The sequence below is a fragment of the Plecotus auritus genome, assembly GCF_963455305.1.
Source record: "Plecotus auritus genome assembly, chromosome: 7".
NCBI lineage: Eukaryota > Metazoa > Chordata > Mammalia > Chiroptera > Vespertilionidae > Plecotus > Plecotus auritus.
Window position 1 is genome coordinate 10,390,207 of NC_137774.1, and position 21,095 is coordinate 10,411,301.

The following is a 21,095-nucleotide window of genomic DNA, read 5'->3' on the forward strand; positions in this document are numbered from 1 at the left end:
CAGAGGCCATTTTATTTGGTCCATTAAGTGCAGTATAGTTGTATTTGAGTTTTACAAAACATCAAATATAAATAACCTGAAACTGTAACAATACACAAAAATTGGCTTCTTACACAGACATACCAGGCAGTACAAGCTGAAAACTTGAGTAAATTAACATTGTTTTACATCAATATACATAGTGCCAGTTCATATTTAAAAAACAAGTTTCAATACAGCACCTGATACTTTTTTTAAATCTGTTTCAGTTAAGAGTATGAAAATGGTTAGAGCTAGGCTAAAAATAATTCTTTTTCTAACCAAAAATAAAGGCATAATACTTATCACCAGGTATCAACTTTACTAAACCACAACATTTTAAACTATTAAATGATACCTAAGAATATTTACATTAGAAAGGCAACATGCATTGTGTTGTTTCTTCTCCTGGCTAGTGATGCAAACGCTTTGTTCAGAGGGTTTTAAAACTACGTTCCTGCTTCCATACAGCATTCCGCAATGTGCCTGAGAGTTCCAGCAAACTGAGTGCTTTCGAAGGGAGCAGAATCATCCTCAAGTCCCTGGGCTCCACTTTTTCCCTTTGGAACAAAGGACGCTGGGTGATCCATGCAGCCAGAGGGTTCCGTTGGAGGCACTGCTGTTCAGTCTAATGCTATACTATCATCAAGCTCTTTTGTCTGTTCTGTGCGTGACCTCTTTGTACTGATACTCTCTTTCTCGTCCAGTTTCCTCTTGCGACTTCTCTCTTCTGCGTTGATGTCAGCATTATTTGAAGGACCTTCTTCATCTGAATCAGCTATGAGCACATCATCTTGCTCTTGTGCTGTGGATGTTGAAGGCTGAGCTCCATCATCACTGCCATTGGTTATGCTTTTGGCAGCATCTTCAGCTTGTTTGGGCCCCACTTTTTCTGGGGCATCACCAACAACTTCAAATTCCACATCCTTTCCTAGGCCTTCACCGTGAAGGATGTTGATCAATAAAGTGTAGTCCTGAAGAAAGTCGTCTGCTTGAAGCCGGCTCCCATTTCTAATTCCAAATTCTGACAACTTCTTGTGATTATTACCTTCTGTCTCTCCCTCTTCCGAAGATATTGGGATTGTTCCTTTCCCATCCTCGATTTGGACATCTGGTGCTACCACAGCAAATTTTTCTTTCACAATCTTATCTTGTAATGTGAGAACGGTCACTTTATGGACATTCAGTCGCACAGTCACCTCTGGCTTGCTGGCACATACGTAACAATTAAGGTTGGGAGGATCCAGTGCACAAGGCACAAGGAGCTTCTTCCTTGGGTTTGGTTGTTTATTCCAAAAAAATTGTTCTACACTGGTCTATTTTTCCTGATAAAATCTTCAATCCTTCCAATACTATTAACCCAGCAATCACCGCATTAGTAGTAGCAATAGCAGGAATAATGTTCCCTGCCATTGATTTTATATCAAATCTGCTCTTCATATTCATACGGAAAATATGCATCCTGAGGTTTGCAGCAGAGGTGACAAAATCCATTGCAGATGGGTCATCCTTGTCTCAAATGAGCTCAGCTCCATCCCTCTTTTCTGCTAAATGAACTCTCAAAGTCTCAATGCTCTTTGAAAAAAGACGTGCATGGCTCTTTACATCTAGAACTTGCTGGTCTTTTAGACCTAACTGGGGTTCGTTTTGTTGATCTGCTGCATTGATTTCTTCTCCTTGACTCTGTACTTCAGCCCAGTCCAATGGAACTGGAGGTTTCCTTTTCCGCCATAGTTCGTCCATTGTCAACAGATACCTGATACCATCTTTCAAAAGCTTGGTAAAAAGTTTAACTGGATCATGTCCAGTTGATTTAGCCCATTCCTTTGTGGAAATACGCTTAATGTCACCATCTTCACTTGATGCTCTGACTCTTGCTTCAGCTTCCATTGGTTCTCAGGAAGCTTCAGGGTCAGCTCTGTCAGGAGATACTTCTGGATCAGCATCTTCTTCCCCAGACAACTGGTTGAACAAATACTTTGCCCAAACAATGCAGTGAATAGGTTCTGAAGGTGTGCTACGAATTGTACAGCCAGGAAAAGTTCTCTGAGTTGGTTTGGGAGGACATTCATAACATTCAGTCACACCCTTTTTGATAGTAGTTACTTGCCCAAGATTACCAGCAGTTCCACTCTCGATAAGAGGGCCGTCAGCTGCCAGACACATCCTATTAACATGGTTGCGGGCAGCTCTGTTACCTAAAGCATTCATAACCAATATAAATTGTCGAAAAAATTCCACGTTATAGTCGGGGTTCATGATGCTGTCGTGGTAGGCTATGACATCAGCTTTCGGGTAAAACTGCAGTATGCTTTCTTTGGCAACCTGGGCCGTTGATCTTCCAACATGTTTCTTTTGAAACAAAAACTGCCTGTTGAGGTTGCTGACATCAATAGTATCCAGATCAATCAGGTCGATGTGGGAGAATCCGGTGAGCACGAGGTTCTTGAGGAGCTCATAGCCGATGCCGCCCGTGCCCACCACCAGCAACCGGCCCCTGGTCATGGCCTCGGCCACCAGCTCTTGGGGGAGCCCCCGCGACAGAGCCCTGGCGGGACGACCACGAGCCGCGACGGAGGTGGAGGCGGGAGCTCTCTCTCATTATTGATGTTTCTCTCTCTCTCCCTCTCCCTTCCTCTCTGACTCAATAAAAAAATATATTTTTTAAAAAGAATATTCACCTTATATAGTTGTGGGGAAGATTCATTGAGGTAACGCAAATGAAAAACACTTTATAAACTGCCACAGTCTGTGCAATCATAGTTATATGAATCTCAGCTTCCCATCCTCGCCATCCCCAATCTCAAATTCCAGTTCAGCAGCATGCTGTCCAGGGGGTAGAGGCAGCCAAAGCAGATTGCCAGGAGGTGCAGCTTGCCCCTTTATCATGCCCATCGCAATTGCTGCCAGGAGGCGGAATGCGGGGAGGGGTGGAGAGGGGAGCACGGGCTCATCTGCGGTTGCCATGACATCCCATCCCGGATTTCCCCATCTCTCATAATGGAGCAAAGGGCAGAGGGAGGCAGGAAGAGAGGGAGGGAGAGAGAGAATGACTGGTCCCTTCCTCTCCCCTCTCCCTTCCCATCTATCTCTCTCTGGAACAGATGTAGGGTGGAGAATGGGGGGGCGGGGAGGGAGCCCAAACATTGGGTAAGAGGGGGAGGGAAGAGCGGTGTGTCAGGATTAGAGGGTTTGCGATGGGAGCCACACGGAGAAGAGGTGCAGAGCCCTCGTGCCTAAGTCCAGAAGCCAGCTGATGACATTAGAAAGAAGAAACAGGCGAGACAGCACAAGTAGAGAGGAAGAGGGGGAGAGGAAAAGAGAAAGCGAGGAAAGGAGGCGGGAAGGCAGGCAGTCCCAGACTGCAGCCACTCCCTACCTGGGCTCTCCTGAGCCACCAAATCCCCCAGGCTCCCGGAGCGCTGCCCCAAGGATGGGCACCAGGCAAGTGGTCATGCTCCCTCCGGTGTGGGGGCTGCTGGGCTGCTGTTTCCTCTGTGCCTGGGCTCTGGGGGGTCTGCGGCCCCTCCGCTCTCTGCCCCCGCTGTCCTCCCAAGTCAGGCCAGGATATGTACCCATGAGGGTGGCCCCGGAGGGGGCTGAAGCAGCCCTGGCTTTTCTCTACTCCGGAGATGCTCAACAGCTGTTGGAGGCTAATTGCAGTGAGCGCTATGAAGCCCAAGGGGCAGAAGCCAGTCCAGGACTTCCCCCAATCTTAGGGAGGGCAGCGGGCACCCTTACCCAGGCCGCCAATTTCCTCAACATGCTGCTACAAGCCAACGACATCCGCGAGTCCAGTGTGGAGGAGGATGTGGAGTGGTACCAGGCACTGGTCCGCAGCGTGGCCGAGGGGGACCCAAGGGCATACCGGGCTTTGCTGACCTTTAAACCTCCACCAGGAGCCAGCCACCTGCAGCTGGCCCTGCAGGCCACCCGAATGGGAGAGGAGACCATCCTTCAGGACTTGTCTGGGAATCGGGTCCTGGAAGAGAGCTTAACCCGGGCCCTGGACACCCCTGCCCTGCAGAAGCGGGTGCTGACCAATGACCTAGGGAGCCTCGGAAGCCCCAAGTGGCCACGGGGAGATGGATATCTGGGGGACATGCAGCATGTAAGGCTGTCTCCTCCCTTCCTGGAATGCCAGGAGGGCCGGCTTCGCCCAGGCTGGCTCCTCACTCTTTCGGCCACCTTCTATGGACTCAAGCCAGACCTCAGCCCGGAGATCAGGTAAGTGGGTTTGTTCAGGATTCGATGCATTTGTGGGTTTGGGGGATGGAGGCCCAAGTCCACCCAGCCGTGCATGGGCCATTTAACATGCACATGTGTGTCTGGGGGACACAGATGTGTATACTTGCATTCAGCAGTGTGTATTTGCAGTTGACTCTGTATGTGTAACTGTGTCAACACATACAGGTGTGAGTGTACATACTGTGTACTGTGTATGAATCAATGTATTCACGCATAGGGATACACATTTGTGTGTGCACAGATGTAAGATGTGTGGATATAGCCAGGTGTAGGGCTCGGCCCCCAGGTCTGAGCATAAGAAGCGTGAGAGGGCTGGGTGTGGATGACAATGATAATGCACCAGGCATGTTGGAGGAGCCAGGTGGGCACTTCAGGAGCTGAACCCGCTGCTTTCTAGCAATCCAGAGCTGCAGAAGGAGGGTTTTCCAAGAGAAGGAAAGTTCTTGGCTGGGGGAGGGGAGGTACTTGAAACCACTGCCCCTTCTGCTCAGCAGTTGGCCAGGTCCTCAGGTCACTCCCAATGGCTATATTCTTATATCAAGTTAAGTTCCACTCTCCTGACTGTCCTGGCCCAGAAGTCTGTGATACCCCTCAAATAACTGACCCCCCTCAACCAGGATAAAGAGGTGATTGGGAGTCCTGGTGGGAAGGAGGCAGCCAATGGGCACAGCACTTCAAGACATTCAACCATCAGCATTGTTTTTCCAGTGACTGTCCCCCTTCACTGTCCCCAGCAGGGCTTCCCTGCTGCCGGCAGGAAGCTCGGCTCCCCGCCAGCTCTCTCCCCACTCAACCAGAGCAGGGGTTGGGAGCCCTTGGGCCCGTCAGCTCTAACTCAGGGCTTCTCCATTCCATATCTCCTTTGCTATAACAAATTCAGACCTGGTTTGGGCAGAGTAAGGGGTGGTTAATACTTGAGTTCCAAATGTGTATGTGTGTGAGTGTGTGTGTGTGTGTGTGTTTACATGCAGTTGGAACGTGTGAAAATCCCCTTCAAACAGATCATCAAAGTCCCAGCTCCCAAATGTCTTGAGATGCCCCCTCCCTCTACCAATTGATAGAAACCAGGAAATGCTAGGATGTTGAAAAGCTGAGGGATGGGGATGGGAGATGACCTAGCGGGAGAGGGATGTTGCCTACAGAGACAGTGAGGGTTACTAGCGTTGGAGGAATGGGATGCACGTGTGCCCTCGCTCTACACACTGCAACCACTGTGCTAGTTTGAAGAGCTTGCATTGCCCATAGTTTGGGGCCCAAGAACACATGTCTACCTTGGCAGCCTTCACTATGCCTCTAACTGCCAGTTCACTGCCCTAGGGGGCAGGTGCAGGTGGACATAGATCTTCAGACGGTGGACATCAATCAGTGTGCCAGCGGCCCAGGATGGTACTCTAACACGCACCTGTGTGATCTCAACAGCACCCAGGTAAGGATAAGTGTGTGTGTGTGTGTGGGGGGGACATAGGGTCCTGACGCCTCCCTTTCTCATCACTGCCACCACCCAGCTCCCAGGAGCAGCTGACAAAGGCACACCAGCCTTTCAGGGCTTCAGGGGGGCTCCTAGTGATGAGCTAAAAATGGGTTTCCAGGCTTTTAAAAAGTGGGGACATATACAGCCTACCTCCACCCTTTACCCAAGACAGCCACCCTCATTTCTTTGAAATGTCAGTGAGCTTCCCTGTCTGCTGTCCCTTCTGGTACTGGGGGCTCCAGGGTTCCTCTCCAGGACCATCTTCTGAGCCTCTATTAGTCATTCCCTCCCCTTCTCCTGGACCACATTGTCATGTCATGTCACCAGAGCTCCAGGCTCCTTCTGACCCACAGGGATGCTCAGTTGGTGTTTGTTGAAATAAGTGGAATTGCTGGTTGAGGTGTGGGAGGAATCTGACCAAAGCAGGAGCTTGAAGAGCTCTGGGATGGTATAGGTGATGGAACCCAGGCCAGATGCCAGCAGAATCAAAGCCATGGATACAGAAGAGTCTGGATAATGGAAAGCAATGGCTGGTCATCCTGCAAGCCCAGTACTGGGGAACTGGGAGGCCAGTGCACTAACCTGCTCCAGTCACACTGACTACATGCTTGTTCCTGAGCTAGACCGAAGCCAAGGCGAGCCCTGCAGCCCTGGGGCCAGTTGGGGCATCTGCTGCTCTTCAAGGCACATGTGTTTGAAGCTGTAAGTCCAGGGACAGAGAGGGGACCCTACTGTCCGGTGCATTTTAAATCCTAGCCACATTCACACCTCCGGGCAGGCTTTAGTCTGATTGTGCAGACGGTGGCAAGAGCAGGACGTGTTCCGGTGGTTCAGGCAAGAGGGGAAGCTGGGCCACGACTTCAGAAGCAGCACCTTCTAACCTTTCTTGGTGAAGTTGAGCTGGGTATAGAATCTCCAAGGGTTTGCCTGGCCAGTGGTTGAGCATTCACGCACAAACCAGGAAGTCATGGTTCTATTCCCAGTCAGGGCACATGCCCTGGTTGCGGGCCTCAATCCCCAGTAGGGGATGAGGGGAGGAGTGGGGTTGCAGGAGGCAGCTGATCAATGAATCTCTCTCATCATTGATGTTTCTATCTCTATACCCCTCTCCCTTCAATCAATAAAAATATACACAAAATATTAAAATTTAAAAAAAAAAAAGCATCTCTGAGCGCTCACCCTTTCCTTTGCCTAGTGCTGTTTCTAGCCTTCCCCTACAGTAGATCTGGTTTCGTCCATGTGCTCATCATCCTCACCTAGCTCTGAGGTTTGCTCTCTCCGCTGCTGGGTAAATAGTAATAGGCGGAGGTGGAATAAAGAGCTGGCCTTGGCATCCCACCAGCCTGGCATTAGCCTGGCATTAGGGCTGGGGATAGCAGGCCTGTGCCAAGGCCAGATGGCCCCTGATGGAGGAAGCCACTCCTCTGTGGGAGCCTTTTCAATCCACTGTTATGCCCAAGAGGGAGGCTGAAGGCACCCTTTGAAGCAGGATGCGGGCACACAGGTGTGGTTGGGCTCAGAGTTCTTCCTACTTCCACCTCCCGCAGCTGGGCACTGGGAAATGGGACCTGTGAGGCTCCTGTCACTGCTGGTCTGAATAAAAGGGTGGTCTAGCCCAGTGGTCGGCAAACTCACTAGTCAACAGAGCCAAATATCAACAGTACAACGATTGAAATTTCTTTTGAGAGCCAAATTTTTTAAACGTAAACTTCTTCTAATACCACTTCTTCAAAATAGACTCGCCCAGGCCGTGGTATTTTGTGGAAGAGCCACACTCAAGGGGCCAAAGAGCTGCATGTGGCTCGCGAGCCGCAGTTTGCCGACCACGGGTCTAGCCCCATCCTCTTTGCTTGGGTGTCTCTTGGAGAGGAGTGGCAGTGGGTGTGGGGTACAGTAGGGTCCCCACAGAGGGAAGGCTTCCCTGGGACTAAGGAGGGCTTCTGGTGAGATGCCCTAGTGTGGACCCAGGTGCAATGGATAGGAAGGTAGATGGATCCTCCATCTCTTACCAGGAGGGGAAGCCCCATACAAATATCTATTGTGTGTGTTTTTTGTTGTTGTTTTTGTCATTCCCACAGTGCATCCCTCTGGAGAGTCAGGGCTTTGTCCTTGGCCGCTACCTCTGCCGCTGCCAACCTGGCTTCTACGGGGCAAGCCTCTCCAGGGGTATGTAATTGTGGAGTCCTTCCTCATTCCTCCCCTCCTGACCCTATCCAAGAGCCACCACAGGAGGGCAGGAAGAGGGCTGTGGTGACCATTGGGAGAGAAGGCTAGGATCTCAGCATGCCCCAGCCATGCTGCTCTCTCTGCGCCCATCTTGTTCTTTATAGGGTTAGAGGAGAATGCCACCCAGCCTACCGGGCAATTTGGGTCCCCGCAAGGCAGCTCCGGAAGGCTGCTTCAGTGCCAGCCTTGTGCTGAGGGCTGCACCAGCTGCATGGATGCCACGCCATGCCTGGTAGAGGAGGCCCTGGCTTTGCGGGCAGCAGTGTTGGCCTGCCAGGCCTGCTGCATGTTCACTGTCTTCCTGAGCATGCTGGTCTCCTACCGCTGGCGCCAGAGCAAGGTAAGCAAGGCTCCACGTCTCTCTTCTACACACACGTCCTACCCATCTTGGGTCCCTAGCATCAACGAGACCAGAGGCTACTAGAATTGGGGAGAAATGGGTTCTGGTCTGGATTCTTAATCTAACACCATGTGTGACATTAGGTAAGTGACCTCACCACTTAGACCTGTTCTTTCACCTGTAAAATGAAGGCACTTGACTTGATTCAAATAGTGTGTAGCTACTAGGGGACGTGATCTGGACCCTTAGGGAGCTCCCAGGTGAATGGAGGAAACAGACATGCAAATAAAATGACAGCGCAGCGAGACAGGGTTGAGGACAGAGTTAAGTGTTGGCTTCTGTGGCAGCCCAGGAAAGGACCCAGTTGTCCTGCCTGAGCTGACATGGGAAAGACTTTCTGGAGAATGTGCCATCTGAAGTTCTACCAGATGGTTACTGGGCAGGGATGGAGATCTCTAGACCAGGGAGCAGTCTGAACCAAAGCTTGGAGGGATGCATGAGGTGCCTCCCAGCTTCAGCAGCCTCTGATCTGAGCCCAGGTCTGCAGCAAGGCCCAGGCTGGGGTGGGGAGGAGAATGGGGCCAGGCTGGTGGGGGCTGAAACCAGGGCCTTAGCCAGGCTTTGTGCCAGGGGAGCTAAGAGCCTGTGATGGGAATAGGAGTGCGGCTGTGGATGGAGGGTGGAGCTAATGTTATGGGGTAAAGTCTTAGCCCCGGACCACTGAGTGACCCCTAAAACAGGTCTGAGACCCTCCCGCACTGTCATCCAGGCTGTCCTCCCACTGCCCTGCTTACCCGCTTCTCTTGTTCCTGGGTTCACAGAGGATCCGGGCATCCGGAGCTGTCCTGCTGGAAACCATCCTTTTTGGATCCCTGCTGCTTTACTTCCCTGTGAGTTTGTGGCCAGAGGCTGACCTCCACCCCCCAGGGTCCCCACAGCCCCAGCGTGGAACCCTCCAAACCCCAGAATGCTTCTTCTCTGCCCTGTCGGGGGCGGGCGGGGTAAGAGACCTCCAAATCCCCCTATTCAGATCAATAAATGGCAGGCTGGCCTAGTGAGCTCTGGAAGCAAACAGCCCAAGCTTAAAAGATCTCTATGACCCACTGTGTGACTTAGGACAAGTTACCTAACCTCTCAGATTCTTCTTTATAAATATTTTTTTTATTATTGATTTCTTTTTTTGAGAGAGAGAGGAAGGGAAAGGGAGAGAGAAAGAACCATCGATGGGAGAGGGTAGCAGATCAGCTGCCTCCTGCACACCCCCTACAGGGGCTTGAGCCCACAACCCGAGCATGTGGCATCGAATCAGCACACTTTTTGTGCATGGGACAAGGCCCAACCGAGCCACACCGGCCAGGGCACCTCTCTGATTCTTAAGCTGCTCCTATGCAGAATGGAGGTGATGATGCTTCTATTACAAGGGTGTTAGGAGGCCTGGCACATAGTAGGAGTGCAGTGGAAAGCAGCCATTTTTGTCCCCCTCACCCCCCCAAACAGGTCTTCATCCTGTACTTCAAGCCCAGCGTATTCCGCTGCATCGCTCTCCGCTGGGTGCGGCTGCTGGGCTTTGCCATTGTCTACGGCACCATTATACTCAAGCTTTACAGGTAGGGGCTGGAGCAGGCCTTGCTCTCACGCTGCTCACTTCCGCCACCCCAGCTCACTGGCGGAATGGAGTTCTTCACAGTCTGATCCGTACCAGCTCCACGCCCTGTCCCCAAGGCCTGCCCCCATCACTACTGTCCTCCCCTCCACATCACTTTGCTGGGGTTCAGGAGGCAGCGAACCATGGAAGGGATGGGGAAACAGGGAAGCAATGGTCAGAGGACAGAGCCCCGGCCCCCTCTCCCAGGCCCTCCCCTCCCCCACCCACCATCTATACCCCTGCAGAGTGCTCCAGCTGTTTCTGTCTCGAGTGGCCCAGCGGGGCCCCTACCTAAGCAGTGAGCAGCAGCTTCGGCGTCTGGGGCTGCTCCTGCTGCTGGTGCTGGGCTTCCTGGCTGTGTGGACAGTGAGGGTCCTGGAGCGAGGGGTGCTGCACACCCCCCTGGTGACCCAAGGCCACACGCCCACGGGCCGCCACTTCTACCTCTGCCATCAAGACCGCTGGGACTACACCATGGTTGTTGGTGAGTCTCACGCTGGGCCCGGCCCTGCCTCTTCGCGGGTCCTCTGGTCCAGCTCCTCCTGCCTTGTACCCGGAGCCCTTGCCCCGGTTCCTCCCAGCAAACCCCGCGGAGAAAGGGGTAGGCTGGTTGCTGAGGGGGTGCTGGCTCTGTCCCTCACTGCTCCCCACAGCCGAGATGCTGCTCCTATGCTGGGGCAGCTTCCTGTGCTACGCCACGCGGGCGGTGCCCTCCGCCTTCCACGAGCCGCGCTACATGGGCATCGCCCTGCACAACGAGCTGCTGCTCTCTGCTGCCTTCCATGCAGCCAGGTGAGGGCAGGCCCCCCAACACTGCTCCTCGCTCCTCCTAGATGAGGGCACCCCCCTCCCATGGCCATCCCTACAACACTGCTATGCCTCAGCAAGGTGAGGAAGGCCCCCGCCTGTAGCTCTCTCCCTACCCTGCAGATACCCTTCTCATACCCCAGGTCTCACCCACCACCCAGGAAGAGGAAGTGCCCTCCCACGCCTGCTCAGTTCTCCCTGACTCTCCCACCTCCCATCTCAGCTGTCCCAGGAGCATGCCTGCCGTGTGTCCATAAGGACCTGGCCCTGTGGTGGGGGCAGAATCCACCCACAAGGTGATCCATAATAGGGTTGCGGGGCACAGGCCTGTACTATAGGCAGCCAGAGAAGGCGAGCTGGAGTATGGCAGGGCTCCTTGAGGCAGGACCTCCATCCCAGAGAGGGCGAGAAGGAAGAGTGCCCTCCTCACCCACCCACAGCTCCATGGAGATCAGGCTGGAGCTGGGGCAAGGGAGAGTGGGGGAGGGGGAAGAGGTCAGCCCACCCACAGTAAGAATCTCCCTCCCATCACACTCTCAGGTTTGTGCTGGTTCCCTCCCTGCACCCGGACTGGACCCTCCTCCTCTTCTTCTTCCACACCCACAGCACAGTCACCGCCACCCTTGCTCTGCTCTTCATCCCTAAGGTGAGCTCTTCCTCCTCTGGGATATAAGTCAGCCCCCCCCCGCCCACCCCGCGTGAGGGGCACTGTGGATCTGCAGCAGCAGCAGTGCCATCCCCAGGTCCCGGTGAAAAGGACAGACACCCTGTGGGTGTGCGGGCTCTGATCCTAAGGAAGGAGCCCACTTGGGGGGAGGAAGCTACCTCCAATCCCTGGGCAAAGGGAGTAAGAGGAAGGACTGGAGGGGTCTTTGTAACAAAGCTTTAAGGTGGGAGGGCTCTGAAAACCACCTGGGAGCAGTTACAGAGAGGGGGTGGGGAGCTGAAGACATGGCCAGGAGGTGCAGAGGCAGGAGGTTGAGACCCCCTGGTTTTTAAGCTCGAGATCAGGGAGGATGAGAGGAAGCAAAAGCCTTTGGACCCTGGAATTCCGAGTCAGAGAGGGGGTGAAGATTCATGAAGACTTATTCCATGGGGCAGGTGGGTGGGGAGTCGTGAACAGGGACCAAGGCGAGTCTTTTCCCACTCCCGCCCATTTCCCTGGCCAGTTCTGGAAGTGGGGGGCTCCTCCCCGAGAGGAGATGGTGGATGAGGAGTATGAGGACGAGCTGGACCTGCAGCGCTCAGGCTCCTGCTTCAACAGCAGCACTGTCTCCGCCTGGAGCGAACGCAGCCTGGACCCTGGAGACATTCGGGTAGGTGCACGCCTCCCGCCCTCTCCGCACCCCGCCCCCCCCCCCCCCCCCCCGCCCTCTCCACCTCCCTTTGGTGCTAGCTTTCAGGGACCCGGCAGGGAGCGCTGCTGCCCTGCTCCTAGCTTTCCCTCGAAGACTTGCCTCCCTCCCTTCTCTACCATGGCCCTGAGCTACTTCCCCTGACTCTCTAAAGTTAGAGGCAGAGCCGTGAGTGGAGCCCTCATCCCATGTCCCCCACTCCCCAGCAGCAGGGGCATCACAAGGGGCAGACTAAGAGTCTCCAGCACACTGGGGCAGTGGGTGGCTCTAGTCAGTTGGGGCCGGGCAGGCAGTGATTGGCTACCAAGGGTCCCTTTCCCGGAACTTGGCTCTTAGAGAAGGAAGTTCTTCCTGAGTCTCACAGGAGCGCATCCGTACTCTCACTTTGCTGCTTAGGGATATCATTACAGTCCTGGGAACCCTAACGAGGGGCTCAGTGGGTAGGAAATAAGGAGACCTGGCGGTCTAAGCCCGTCAATAGTAATAAAAGTGTACTATGCAAATCGACCAAATGACCGAACAGCAGAACATCCGACTGTCTGGATGCCCACACTATGACACACACTGCCGTCAGGCCAGCCAAGGCGGGTGCAATGTGATTGGTGGAGGGCCCCGCCATCACCCCACGATTGCCCCATAGAGAGAGGCCCAGACCAGCCAAGTGATCACACCCCACACCTGTTGCCTGTAGAGGGGGGGGGGGGGTCAGCGCCACACAGATGACAAGCAGTGGCAGTGGTGGGGGCAGGGCCAGCTGCCGGCCCCTGGGGGAAGGAAAGCTCTAATAGGCCCTGATCCTGGCCAGGCCTAGGGACCCTATCTGAGGGGTCCCAGATTGTGAGAGGGCACAGGCCGGGCTGAAGGACATCCCCCCCCACCACGCCCGTGCACGAATTTTGTGCACCGAGCCTCTAGTTGTCTTATAAAACCTAGTGTGGGGAACCCTCAGGAAGCCATTCTGTCCACCCCTCCCCCTCCACTGGGACCCACCTCTACTCCTGACTTGTTTACATCTCCCGATTCCTTCCTTGTCCCAGCTGCCTCCGGCTCTCATTCCCCCTTGTGTCCTCTACACCCTCCGAGCTCTGCCTACCCTGCCTCCTGCCCCCTGGGTACAGGCTGAACTGAGACCCCAATCCTGCAGGGAACCCAGAGAGCATGGAGGCCATGGCCACTGCCACAGCCACACCACCCCTGGTCCTCCACTTTGTGGAGCAGCAACCAATCTACTCTCCCTGTGCTGGCTCTGGGGAGAAATCCCAAGTACCAAAGACTTTCAAGGCCCCACTGTATCATTTACACCTGAATATGGCACTTTTCATACGCACTAGTCCCTCAATCTCACATAATCCTTCTAAGGAAGCAAACACTAGGCAGCCAGTTACTGTTATTTTATAGAAGCAGAGGCTCAGAGAGGTCAAGAAAGCACCCTCGAGGCACATTAAGTCAGCAGCCTCAAACTCAGGTTTCCTGCCCCCCCTCAGCCTACAGTGCCCCAGGGAAGTGAGTGCACACTGCGTCCTCAGAGCTGAGTGGGTCCGTCTGGGAACCAGGCTGGCGCTGCTCTTGCAGAAATGAGTGGTGAATTCTGAGAGGTTTCTTTTATTTTTATTGATCTCAGAGAGGAAGAGATAGAAACATCAATGGTGAGAGAGAATCATTGATTGGCTGCCTCCTGCACGCCCACTACTGGGGATTGAGCTCAAAACCCAGGCATTTGTCCTGACCCGGAATTGAACTGTGACCTCCTGGTTCACAGGTTGATGCTCAATCACTGAGCCATGCTGGCTGGGCGGCTTATTTATATTTATTATTTATTTACTTATTTATTTATTTATTTTGGGTTTATCCTCACCTGAGGATATTTTTCCATTGATTTTTAGAGAGAGTGGAAAGGAGGGGGAGAGACAGAGAGAAACATTGAGGTGAGAGAGACACATCGATTGGTTGCCTCCCGCATGCACCCGAATCAGGGCTAGGATGAAGCCTGCAACCGAGGTACATGCCCTTGACTGGAATCGAACCCAGGACCGTTCAGTCTGTGGGCCGATGCTCTATCCACTGAGCCAAACTGGCTAGGGTCTGAGATGTTTAAAAGCAAGGAAGGGACACAGCTTGGGGGGAAGCGATTCCCCCAGAGAAAATGGTCTAAATAAGGGCTGAGGGGGATACAGTGCAGCCAATGGATAGAGACTAGCCCATTGGTCCCAATGTCAGCTCTGCTCTCCTCGGTCCTCCCCTCCCCCAGGTCGAGTTGAAGAAGCTCTATGCCCAGCTAGAGGTCCACAAGACCAAGGAAATGGCTGCTAACAACCCCCACCTGCCCAAGAAGCGGGGCAACTCACGCCAGGGCCTGGGCCGCTCCTTCATGAGGTACCTGGCCGAGTTCCCCGAGGCCCTGGCCCGGCAGCACTCCAGGGACTCGGGCTCCCCAGGCCGCCGCAGCCTGCCCAGCTCCTCCCGCCGCAGGCTCCTCAGCTCCAGCCTCCAAGCACCCGAGGGGCCACGGGCCCTGCGCAAGTCCCGCAGCACCTATGACCACAACCACTGCGGGGAGCAGGACCCACCTCTCCTCGACTCACTGCTGAGGAGGAAGCTGGCCAAGAGGGCCTCCCGGGCGGAGAGCCGGGAGTTGGCAGAGGGGCCTCCTGCCCTGGGCTTTAGGTCGGCCAGCGCCCACAACCTGACCGTGGGAGAGAGGCTCCCCAGAGCCCGGCCTGCCTCCCTGCAGAAGTCGCTCAGTGTCATGGCTGGCTCCGGGGAAAAGGCCCTGCTGGTGGCCAGCCAGGCCTATCTGGAAGAGAGCTATCGGCAGGCAAAGGAACGAGAGGAGAGAAAGAAGGCAGAAGCGGCCTTGGCGAGTCCAGTTTGGAGCCCAGTTCGGAGGCCATCGGCCAGGAGGCTGGAGGGAGCTCGAGGGGCCCATCTGTCAGCCCCACCTTCCCCTGCCAAGAGCAGCAGCAGCATGGACAGCTCCTATGCCCCTGGGAAGCTTCCGAAAGAGGCTGCCCGAAGGCTGACTCACTCACCCATTCGGCATCAGCTGTCCACGCCCATCACGGCCCTGTCTGGGGCCTGCCTGGGAGAGCCAAGGATGCTGTCTCCCACTTCCACCTTGGCTCCAGCTCTCATACCAGGTCCAGCCCCGGTTCCGGCCCCGGTCCCTGCCCTAGCGGCAGGCCCAATACTCACCCAAAGCCCCAGCTTACTCACCTTCATCTGCCCTTGGGAGAATGCAGAGCTGCCAGTCAAGAAAGACAACGTGGCTCAAGAAGGCCCCTCAGGGCCAGAGCGAGGCAACCACTCCCCTGGCCCAGCTCGGGCAAGGCTCTGGAGGGCCCTCTCTGTCGCAGTAGAGAAAAAGGGTGCTGGGGAGAATGGGAGGGACACAGAGGACAGGCGTCTCCAGGGGGAAGCTGATGATGTGGACGAGGACAGGCCCAAGATCTTTTCTAAATCCCACAGCCTCAAGACCCCTGTTCAGCAGGGTTCGGTGCGCAGCCTGGGATTGGCTATCAAAGCTCTGACCCGTTCCCGGAGCACACACAGGGAGAAGGGGAGTGGGGAAGGGAGTCCTGAGAAGGACAAGGGCCGAGCTTCAGGAGAGGGGGTGGGGGCATGCCCCAGGTCCCCCAGGCTAGGCGGGCGCAAGATGGTGAGTAAGCAGGTCGCCCTCGCCCCCTGCGAAGATGAGGAGTCCCTCCAGAACCAACAGAATGCACACACCAGCAGAATGCTCCACGTCTGTCACCAGGAGGGCAGCAGGGAACAAGAAGACAGAGGCAGGAGGACAGCTCAGGGCCAAGGGGAGGGGAATGTGGAGAGAGCAGGTAGAACAGGGCCTGCCACACTGAGGCAAGTCAGGCAGGGCACAGTTGGGGACGAAAGTGCTGAGCAAGCAAAAGAAGCCCCTGCGGGGAGGCAGGAGCTGCTCAGAGCCGGCCTCCAGCACCTGGGCAGTGCTGGCCGCAGGGTGGCAGAGGTTTGCCCCTGGGAAGTCCCCGAGTCAGAAACAAGTCTGCCTGAGAGCAACAAGGCTGAAATCTGCCCTTGGGAGGTGAGTGGAGGCCCGGAGAAGGGAGCATTAAGACAAGATCTAGATGACTCCCGAGGAGAGAGGGGGAAAGCCCCAGAAGAACCCGAGCCTAAAGATGTGGCTGCCCTGGCTCGGAAAAAGCCAGAGAGGCTGGTCAGGGGGCAGGAGGCAGTGTGTCCCTGGGAGAATGCCAATCCCAGGGACCTGTCCCCTCAGGACTCTGAGAGAACCAAGGGCAGGTCTGAGGCAGGGGGCAGTATGGAGGCTAAAGAGGTGGGAAAGTGTCCACAGAAAGTCACAGGCCCAGAAGCGTGTACACCTGACGTGGCCAAGGCAGAGCTCTGTCCCCGGGAGGCAAGTGAAGGAGGAGAGAATGAGAAACCATCCCAGGAGGGAGTGAAGAAGCTCCCCCAGGAAAAGCAGAAAAGTCCCAAGAAAGCAACCTCCGGGAAAGAAGAGAAACTGGGCAGAGACTTGGAGTCTCTCTGTTCATGGGAGAGGACTGATTTCCGTGGCCCCGTAGCAGTCTCTATGGAGGCCCCAGGAGCTCCAGAGTGCCCGAGGAGCGTTGCGGAGGTGTGCCCACGGGAGGCAGGAGAGGCTCCTGCTATCAGGAAAGCAGAGATTTGTCCCTGGGAGCTGGGTGATGAGGAAGTGGGGAAGGAAATGCTACATCAGGGGACCGGTGGAGAGTCTGTCCAAGAAGAGGGTCAAGCCTCCAGAAACGGGCTCTTTGGGGAGACAGGGGAACAAACTGGGAAAGCAGTGCAGATATCGGGTCCACAGCAGGAGTCGCTGTGTCCCAGGGAGAGCACGGCCCCTGGGCGCTCCAGCCCCGGTCCGGACAATTCCTCCTCCAGAGCTGGCGGCCAGCTCCTCAGCGATGGAGGAAGCAGGGCCACACAGGGATGCCCACGGGAAGACCTCGGGCCAGAGGGAAAGGCAGAAATCTGTCCCTGGGAGGTAAGTGAAGCAACGGAGGACTGGACATCAAGACAGGCACCCAAAGGAGGAGAACCTCAAAAGGACAAGGAGAAAATGCCTGAAACACCAGGAATCAAAGATGTCACGGCTTGGGAGAAGCCTGAGGGACAGCTCCAAAAGCGGGAAGCCGTCTGTCCTTGGGAGAGTGTGGACCCTGGCAGATTCCATCCACAACCAGGTCCTCAAGACACAGAGAGACCCAAAGCCGGTTTCCAGGTGTCAGGCAGTGTGGGAAGCAAAGCTGCCGAAATCTGTCCATGGGACGTGGAGGACACCCTGTCTGCTGAGAGGGCAGAGATCTGTCCCTGGGAGGTGAGTGTCGGAGCAGGGGAGGAACAAGCTCTGGGAGGTGAGGCCATTAGGAAACTTCCAAACATTACAGGAAAGGATTCTGCAGATCCTGGACCCAGTGAGGCAGCTGTTACTGCTCCAAAGAAGCCAGAGAGGCCAGCTGGGGAGCGAGAGGGGACTTGTCCGTGGGCGAGCGTGGATCCAGGCAGCTCCTCCCAGCATTCAGACACTGTGAATACTGACCCATCAAAAGCAGGATTCCAGGAACTGGATCACGTGGGGGGCAAGCCAGCTGAGGTGTGTCCCTGGGAAGTAGAGGAAGCATCTACCAATGAGAGAGCCAAGATCTGTCCCTGGGAAGTGAATGGAGGAGCTACTGGGAAGGGACTGGAACGAGAGATGGGGAGTGATTCAGCAGAGCAGAGAGAGAAAACTCCAGAAAGGAGGAGACTCACCTCCCTGCATGAAGACAAATCAAAAAGGGAGACAAAACTGAGTCAAGAGCAGGAAGCTGTTTGTCCTTGGGAGGACTTGAGGGAACCCTCTGCTCAGGCCCCTAAGGTCTCAGACTCATCTAGCAGTGTGAGTAGGGGAGTGGCAGAGGGGCATTCCCTGGAAGTCAATGATGAGGTAGCGGAGAAAGGAGACCTGATACAAGACCCCAAAACAGATTCCCTCCAAGAACACATAACCCAAGAAGAAGCTCCATCTTCAAAGGCAGAAGCCACTACTGAAGATGGAGAGAAAGCAAACGAGGAGCTAGAGTCTATCTGTCCATGGGAGAGCGTGGCCCCGGCAATCTGTTCCTCCAGCCCCGAAAGTGAGTGCCCTGACCAACCGAAAGCTGGCTCTCAGAGACTGGTCAGCTTTGGGGGCAGGCACGCTGAGGTGTGCCCCTGGGATGCTCCTGCCTCAGATGCTCATCAGCCTGACAGCAGCATCAAAGCAGAGGTCTGTCCCTGGGAGGTGACTGAAAGAATCCCTGAAGAAGGAGCGTCAACACAGAGCGGAAAAGGGGAACCTCAAGTGGAGGGGAAAGCTCCAGAAAAACCAGAGCCCAGAGTTGGGGCAGTTGAGAAAAAGCCAGAGAGGGCAGACAGGAAGCAGGAGGCTGTGTGTCCCTGGGAGAGTCAAGACAGTGGAGGTCTGTCTCCACAAGCTTCTGACAGTAGCAAAGGCCCTTCTGAGGCAGCAGGCAGTGTGGAGGCCAGGGTAGCAGAAGTGTGTCCATGGGAAGCGGTAGAGGTTCTCTCTGCCAAGAGAGCAGAAATCTGTCCTTGGGAGATAAGTACGGCAGCCGCAGAGGAAGAGGGCCCAGAACAGGAGGTGGACAGAGCACTCCAAGGGCAAGGAGAGGTGTTCCTTCAAAAGGCAGGGTCTGGCGGGACTAAAGAACACTTTTCAAAAGCAGCAGCAGAAGGCAGCAGAGAGCAGGAGACAGTCTGCCCCTGGGCAGGCATGGATTCAGGGGGACTCTTCCCCCAGCCTGATGCTCCGGACACTGACCAAGGCAAAGTCAGTCCCCATGGAGCAAGTAGTGTGGGGAGCGGGATGGCAGAGCTGTATCAATGGGAAGTCACAGATCCAGAAGGACATAAAATAAAAGGCACCATGGCAGACATCTGTCCTTGGGAGGAAACTGGAGCCCCATCTGAGGAATCTGGCCTCCCGGCTTTAACAGCATCGCAGACAGAAACATTTTCTCCCAGAGGCCCTGAGGACCCACCAGGCCTTTCCATCCAGAGGCCTCTGGGTAGCTTCCTTCCAGAGAGCAAGTGCTCCCGCCCTCAAATGAGCCAGCCAGCCAGCTCTTTTACTCTGGAAGGTGTCAGAGAATTCCAAGGGCATTCAGGGCTTGGGCCAAGAACCAGCTTAGTTGCAGGGCCAACTCTCCAAGAAGCTGAGGCTCAGAATTCTTCTTCCCTAACTGAACACCAAGGAGAAGTGGCTTCCAAAGATCCACATGAAGAACTCGTCCCTCCAACTGTCTATCCTTGGGATTGGGAGTAACAATTCCCTTTAAACTCGTGTGAGGTCAAACATCGGGTGGCTGGCTTTCAGGAGCCAAAGTCCTGTCCAAGTCCTAGGTGTTCCCAAAGAGCTGAAACAAAGACCCTTGGCCACGCCTTTCCAGGAAAGCCAGAAGTCAATTCACTCAAAGACAAATTGCACAAGAAGGGTGCAGCTCAAATCCCTACAGGAAGTCGTACCCTCTCTTTACCTCCAATTCTTCCTACTGTAGGGAACAAAGGCCAGACCCTCTGCTCCTAATGAATCCTCCTATCCAGCTAAAGTACTCAACACAAGCCGTCTGTGTCTAGACCCTCACTTGAAAGCCAAGGTTAGGGATGAAAGGAAATCAGTAGTGCCCTCCCACATTTTCTCCTGGGGAGACACTCGTCTTCTCTGAAGTCTACAAAAGACTCTTTTGTTTTAAAGAAGAAACGAAACCAAACAAGGTGCTGACTGTACAAGGGCTGAGGGTTACAGAAGGCTATACAGGTCACCATAGGAAGCTTAAGAAGCCACTTAATTGAAGTTCAAAGATAAATAAGAGGAAAAACCTAAATGGCTCAAAGGAGGTGCCTGAAAGGCCTTAAGACCTTGTCATTTTGACTTTGGATCTCCAGTTTCGGCTTAATCGATCCTCAGACCTGCCTTGTTTACTAATGAAGCAGAGCCAACTGAGCACTCTTACATCCATATCATCTGCCATCCAAAGCAATATCAGAGACAGAGCAGAGAAGGAAAGGCAATCGCTCCAGGTCCTCCCCACGCGGGCCAAGGTCGAGTTCTCCCTTCTAGACACCCTGTCTCCCAGTTTAGCTCTTTCAGATGGCCCCTTCTTCCTGCCCCATCTTTTGCGTCTAGAGTTCATCTCACTGGCTCATTCTCCCCCTCCTAGCCTTTCAGTGCTGTCATCAAAGGGACCCCTCTCTGCTGTCAATGCAACTGGAGCCAGAGGGAATCTCTGGTTCTGATGCAAGAACCACTCCAAATCACTTGCCCAGTAACAAGAGGCCCACATCAGTCTCCTTCCTGAGAAGCCTGAGAAAGAAAGGAGGTCCTGTTTGCAGCCAGCACTATAAACTGCCCCCAGAAAGAGGAGTGCTACAGAGCAGGTGAGAGGCCTGAGGGCTGGGGAAAGGGCATCGTGCAAATACAAAGCCTTCTTTCTTAGGGAGCTCCCTTGTTCTTAGTTCAGCTCTATTCTCTCAAGTCAGTTCAGGCTCCTCTTTCTTAAGCAATCCTAGATAACAGAGTGCTGGCATTAGATGATACTACCAGAGGGAAATGAGGAAAGAGAAAAACATTGGTCAAAGAAGTCCCAGGATTGGCAGTGGTGAGTGGGGGTAGAAACACGCAGGCTAAACATGGCAGAACTGGGCAGAGGCACTAAAGATGGCAGGATGCCCACCTGTTAACTAAGCAGATACTGATGCCATTCACAAGGAGGAAAGGCAAAATAAGACCAAATACCCAATGGGGAAGAAATGAGTCTGCATGTGAATACTCTGGGCAGATACAGCAAGTCACAGAAAAAGTAGCTACATTTCCAAAAACGAGGAAAAAGAATGGAGTAACCCACATTTTCAGGGACTAAATACCCTTGCTCTCCTATCTACAGAAGTACTTGATGGTGGTGTTGCTCTGGGCGGTTAACCCCACAGCTT

At 54.4% G+C, this 21,095-nt stretch overlaps 2 protein-coding genes across 2 annotated transcripts; one reads left to right on the plus strand and one right to left on the minus strand.

Moving 5' to 3' along the window:
- Nucleotides 1–251: 251 nt before the first annotated feature.
- LOC308254131 (SUMO-activating enzyme subunit 2-like) lies at nt 252–2,559 on the minus strand. The gene is given in 4 exon segments (XM_080680065.1): nt 252–1,310; nt 1,312–1,533; nt 1,537–1,914; nt 1,918–2,559. Coding segments are annotated over 4 exon segments (1,875 nt in total). The 5' UTR covers nt 2,524–2,559; the 3' UTR covers nt 252–641.
- Nucleotides 2,560–3,451: 892 nt separating this feature from the next.
- Nucleotides 3,452–21,071, plus strand: GPR179 (G protein-coupled receptor 179; the record flags this gene model as incomplete). The annotated part of the gene is made up of 11 exons (XM_080678375.1): nt 3,452–4,245; nt 5,584–5,692; nt 7,816–7,903; nt 8,068–8,303; nt 9,125–9,193; nt 9,801–9,910; nt 10,194–10,432; nt 10,602–10,740; nt 11,296–11,401; nt 11,925–12,071; nt 14,359–21,071. The coding sequence occupies 11 exons, from the start codon at nt 3,452–3,454 to the stop codon at nt 19,429–19,431; spliced, it is 7,110 nt and encodes a 2,369-aa protein (XP_080534501.1). The 3' UTR covers nt 19,432–21,071.
- Nucleotides 21,072–21,095: the final 24 nt, after the last annotated feature.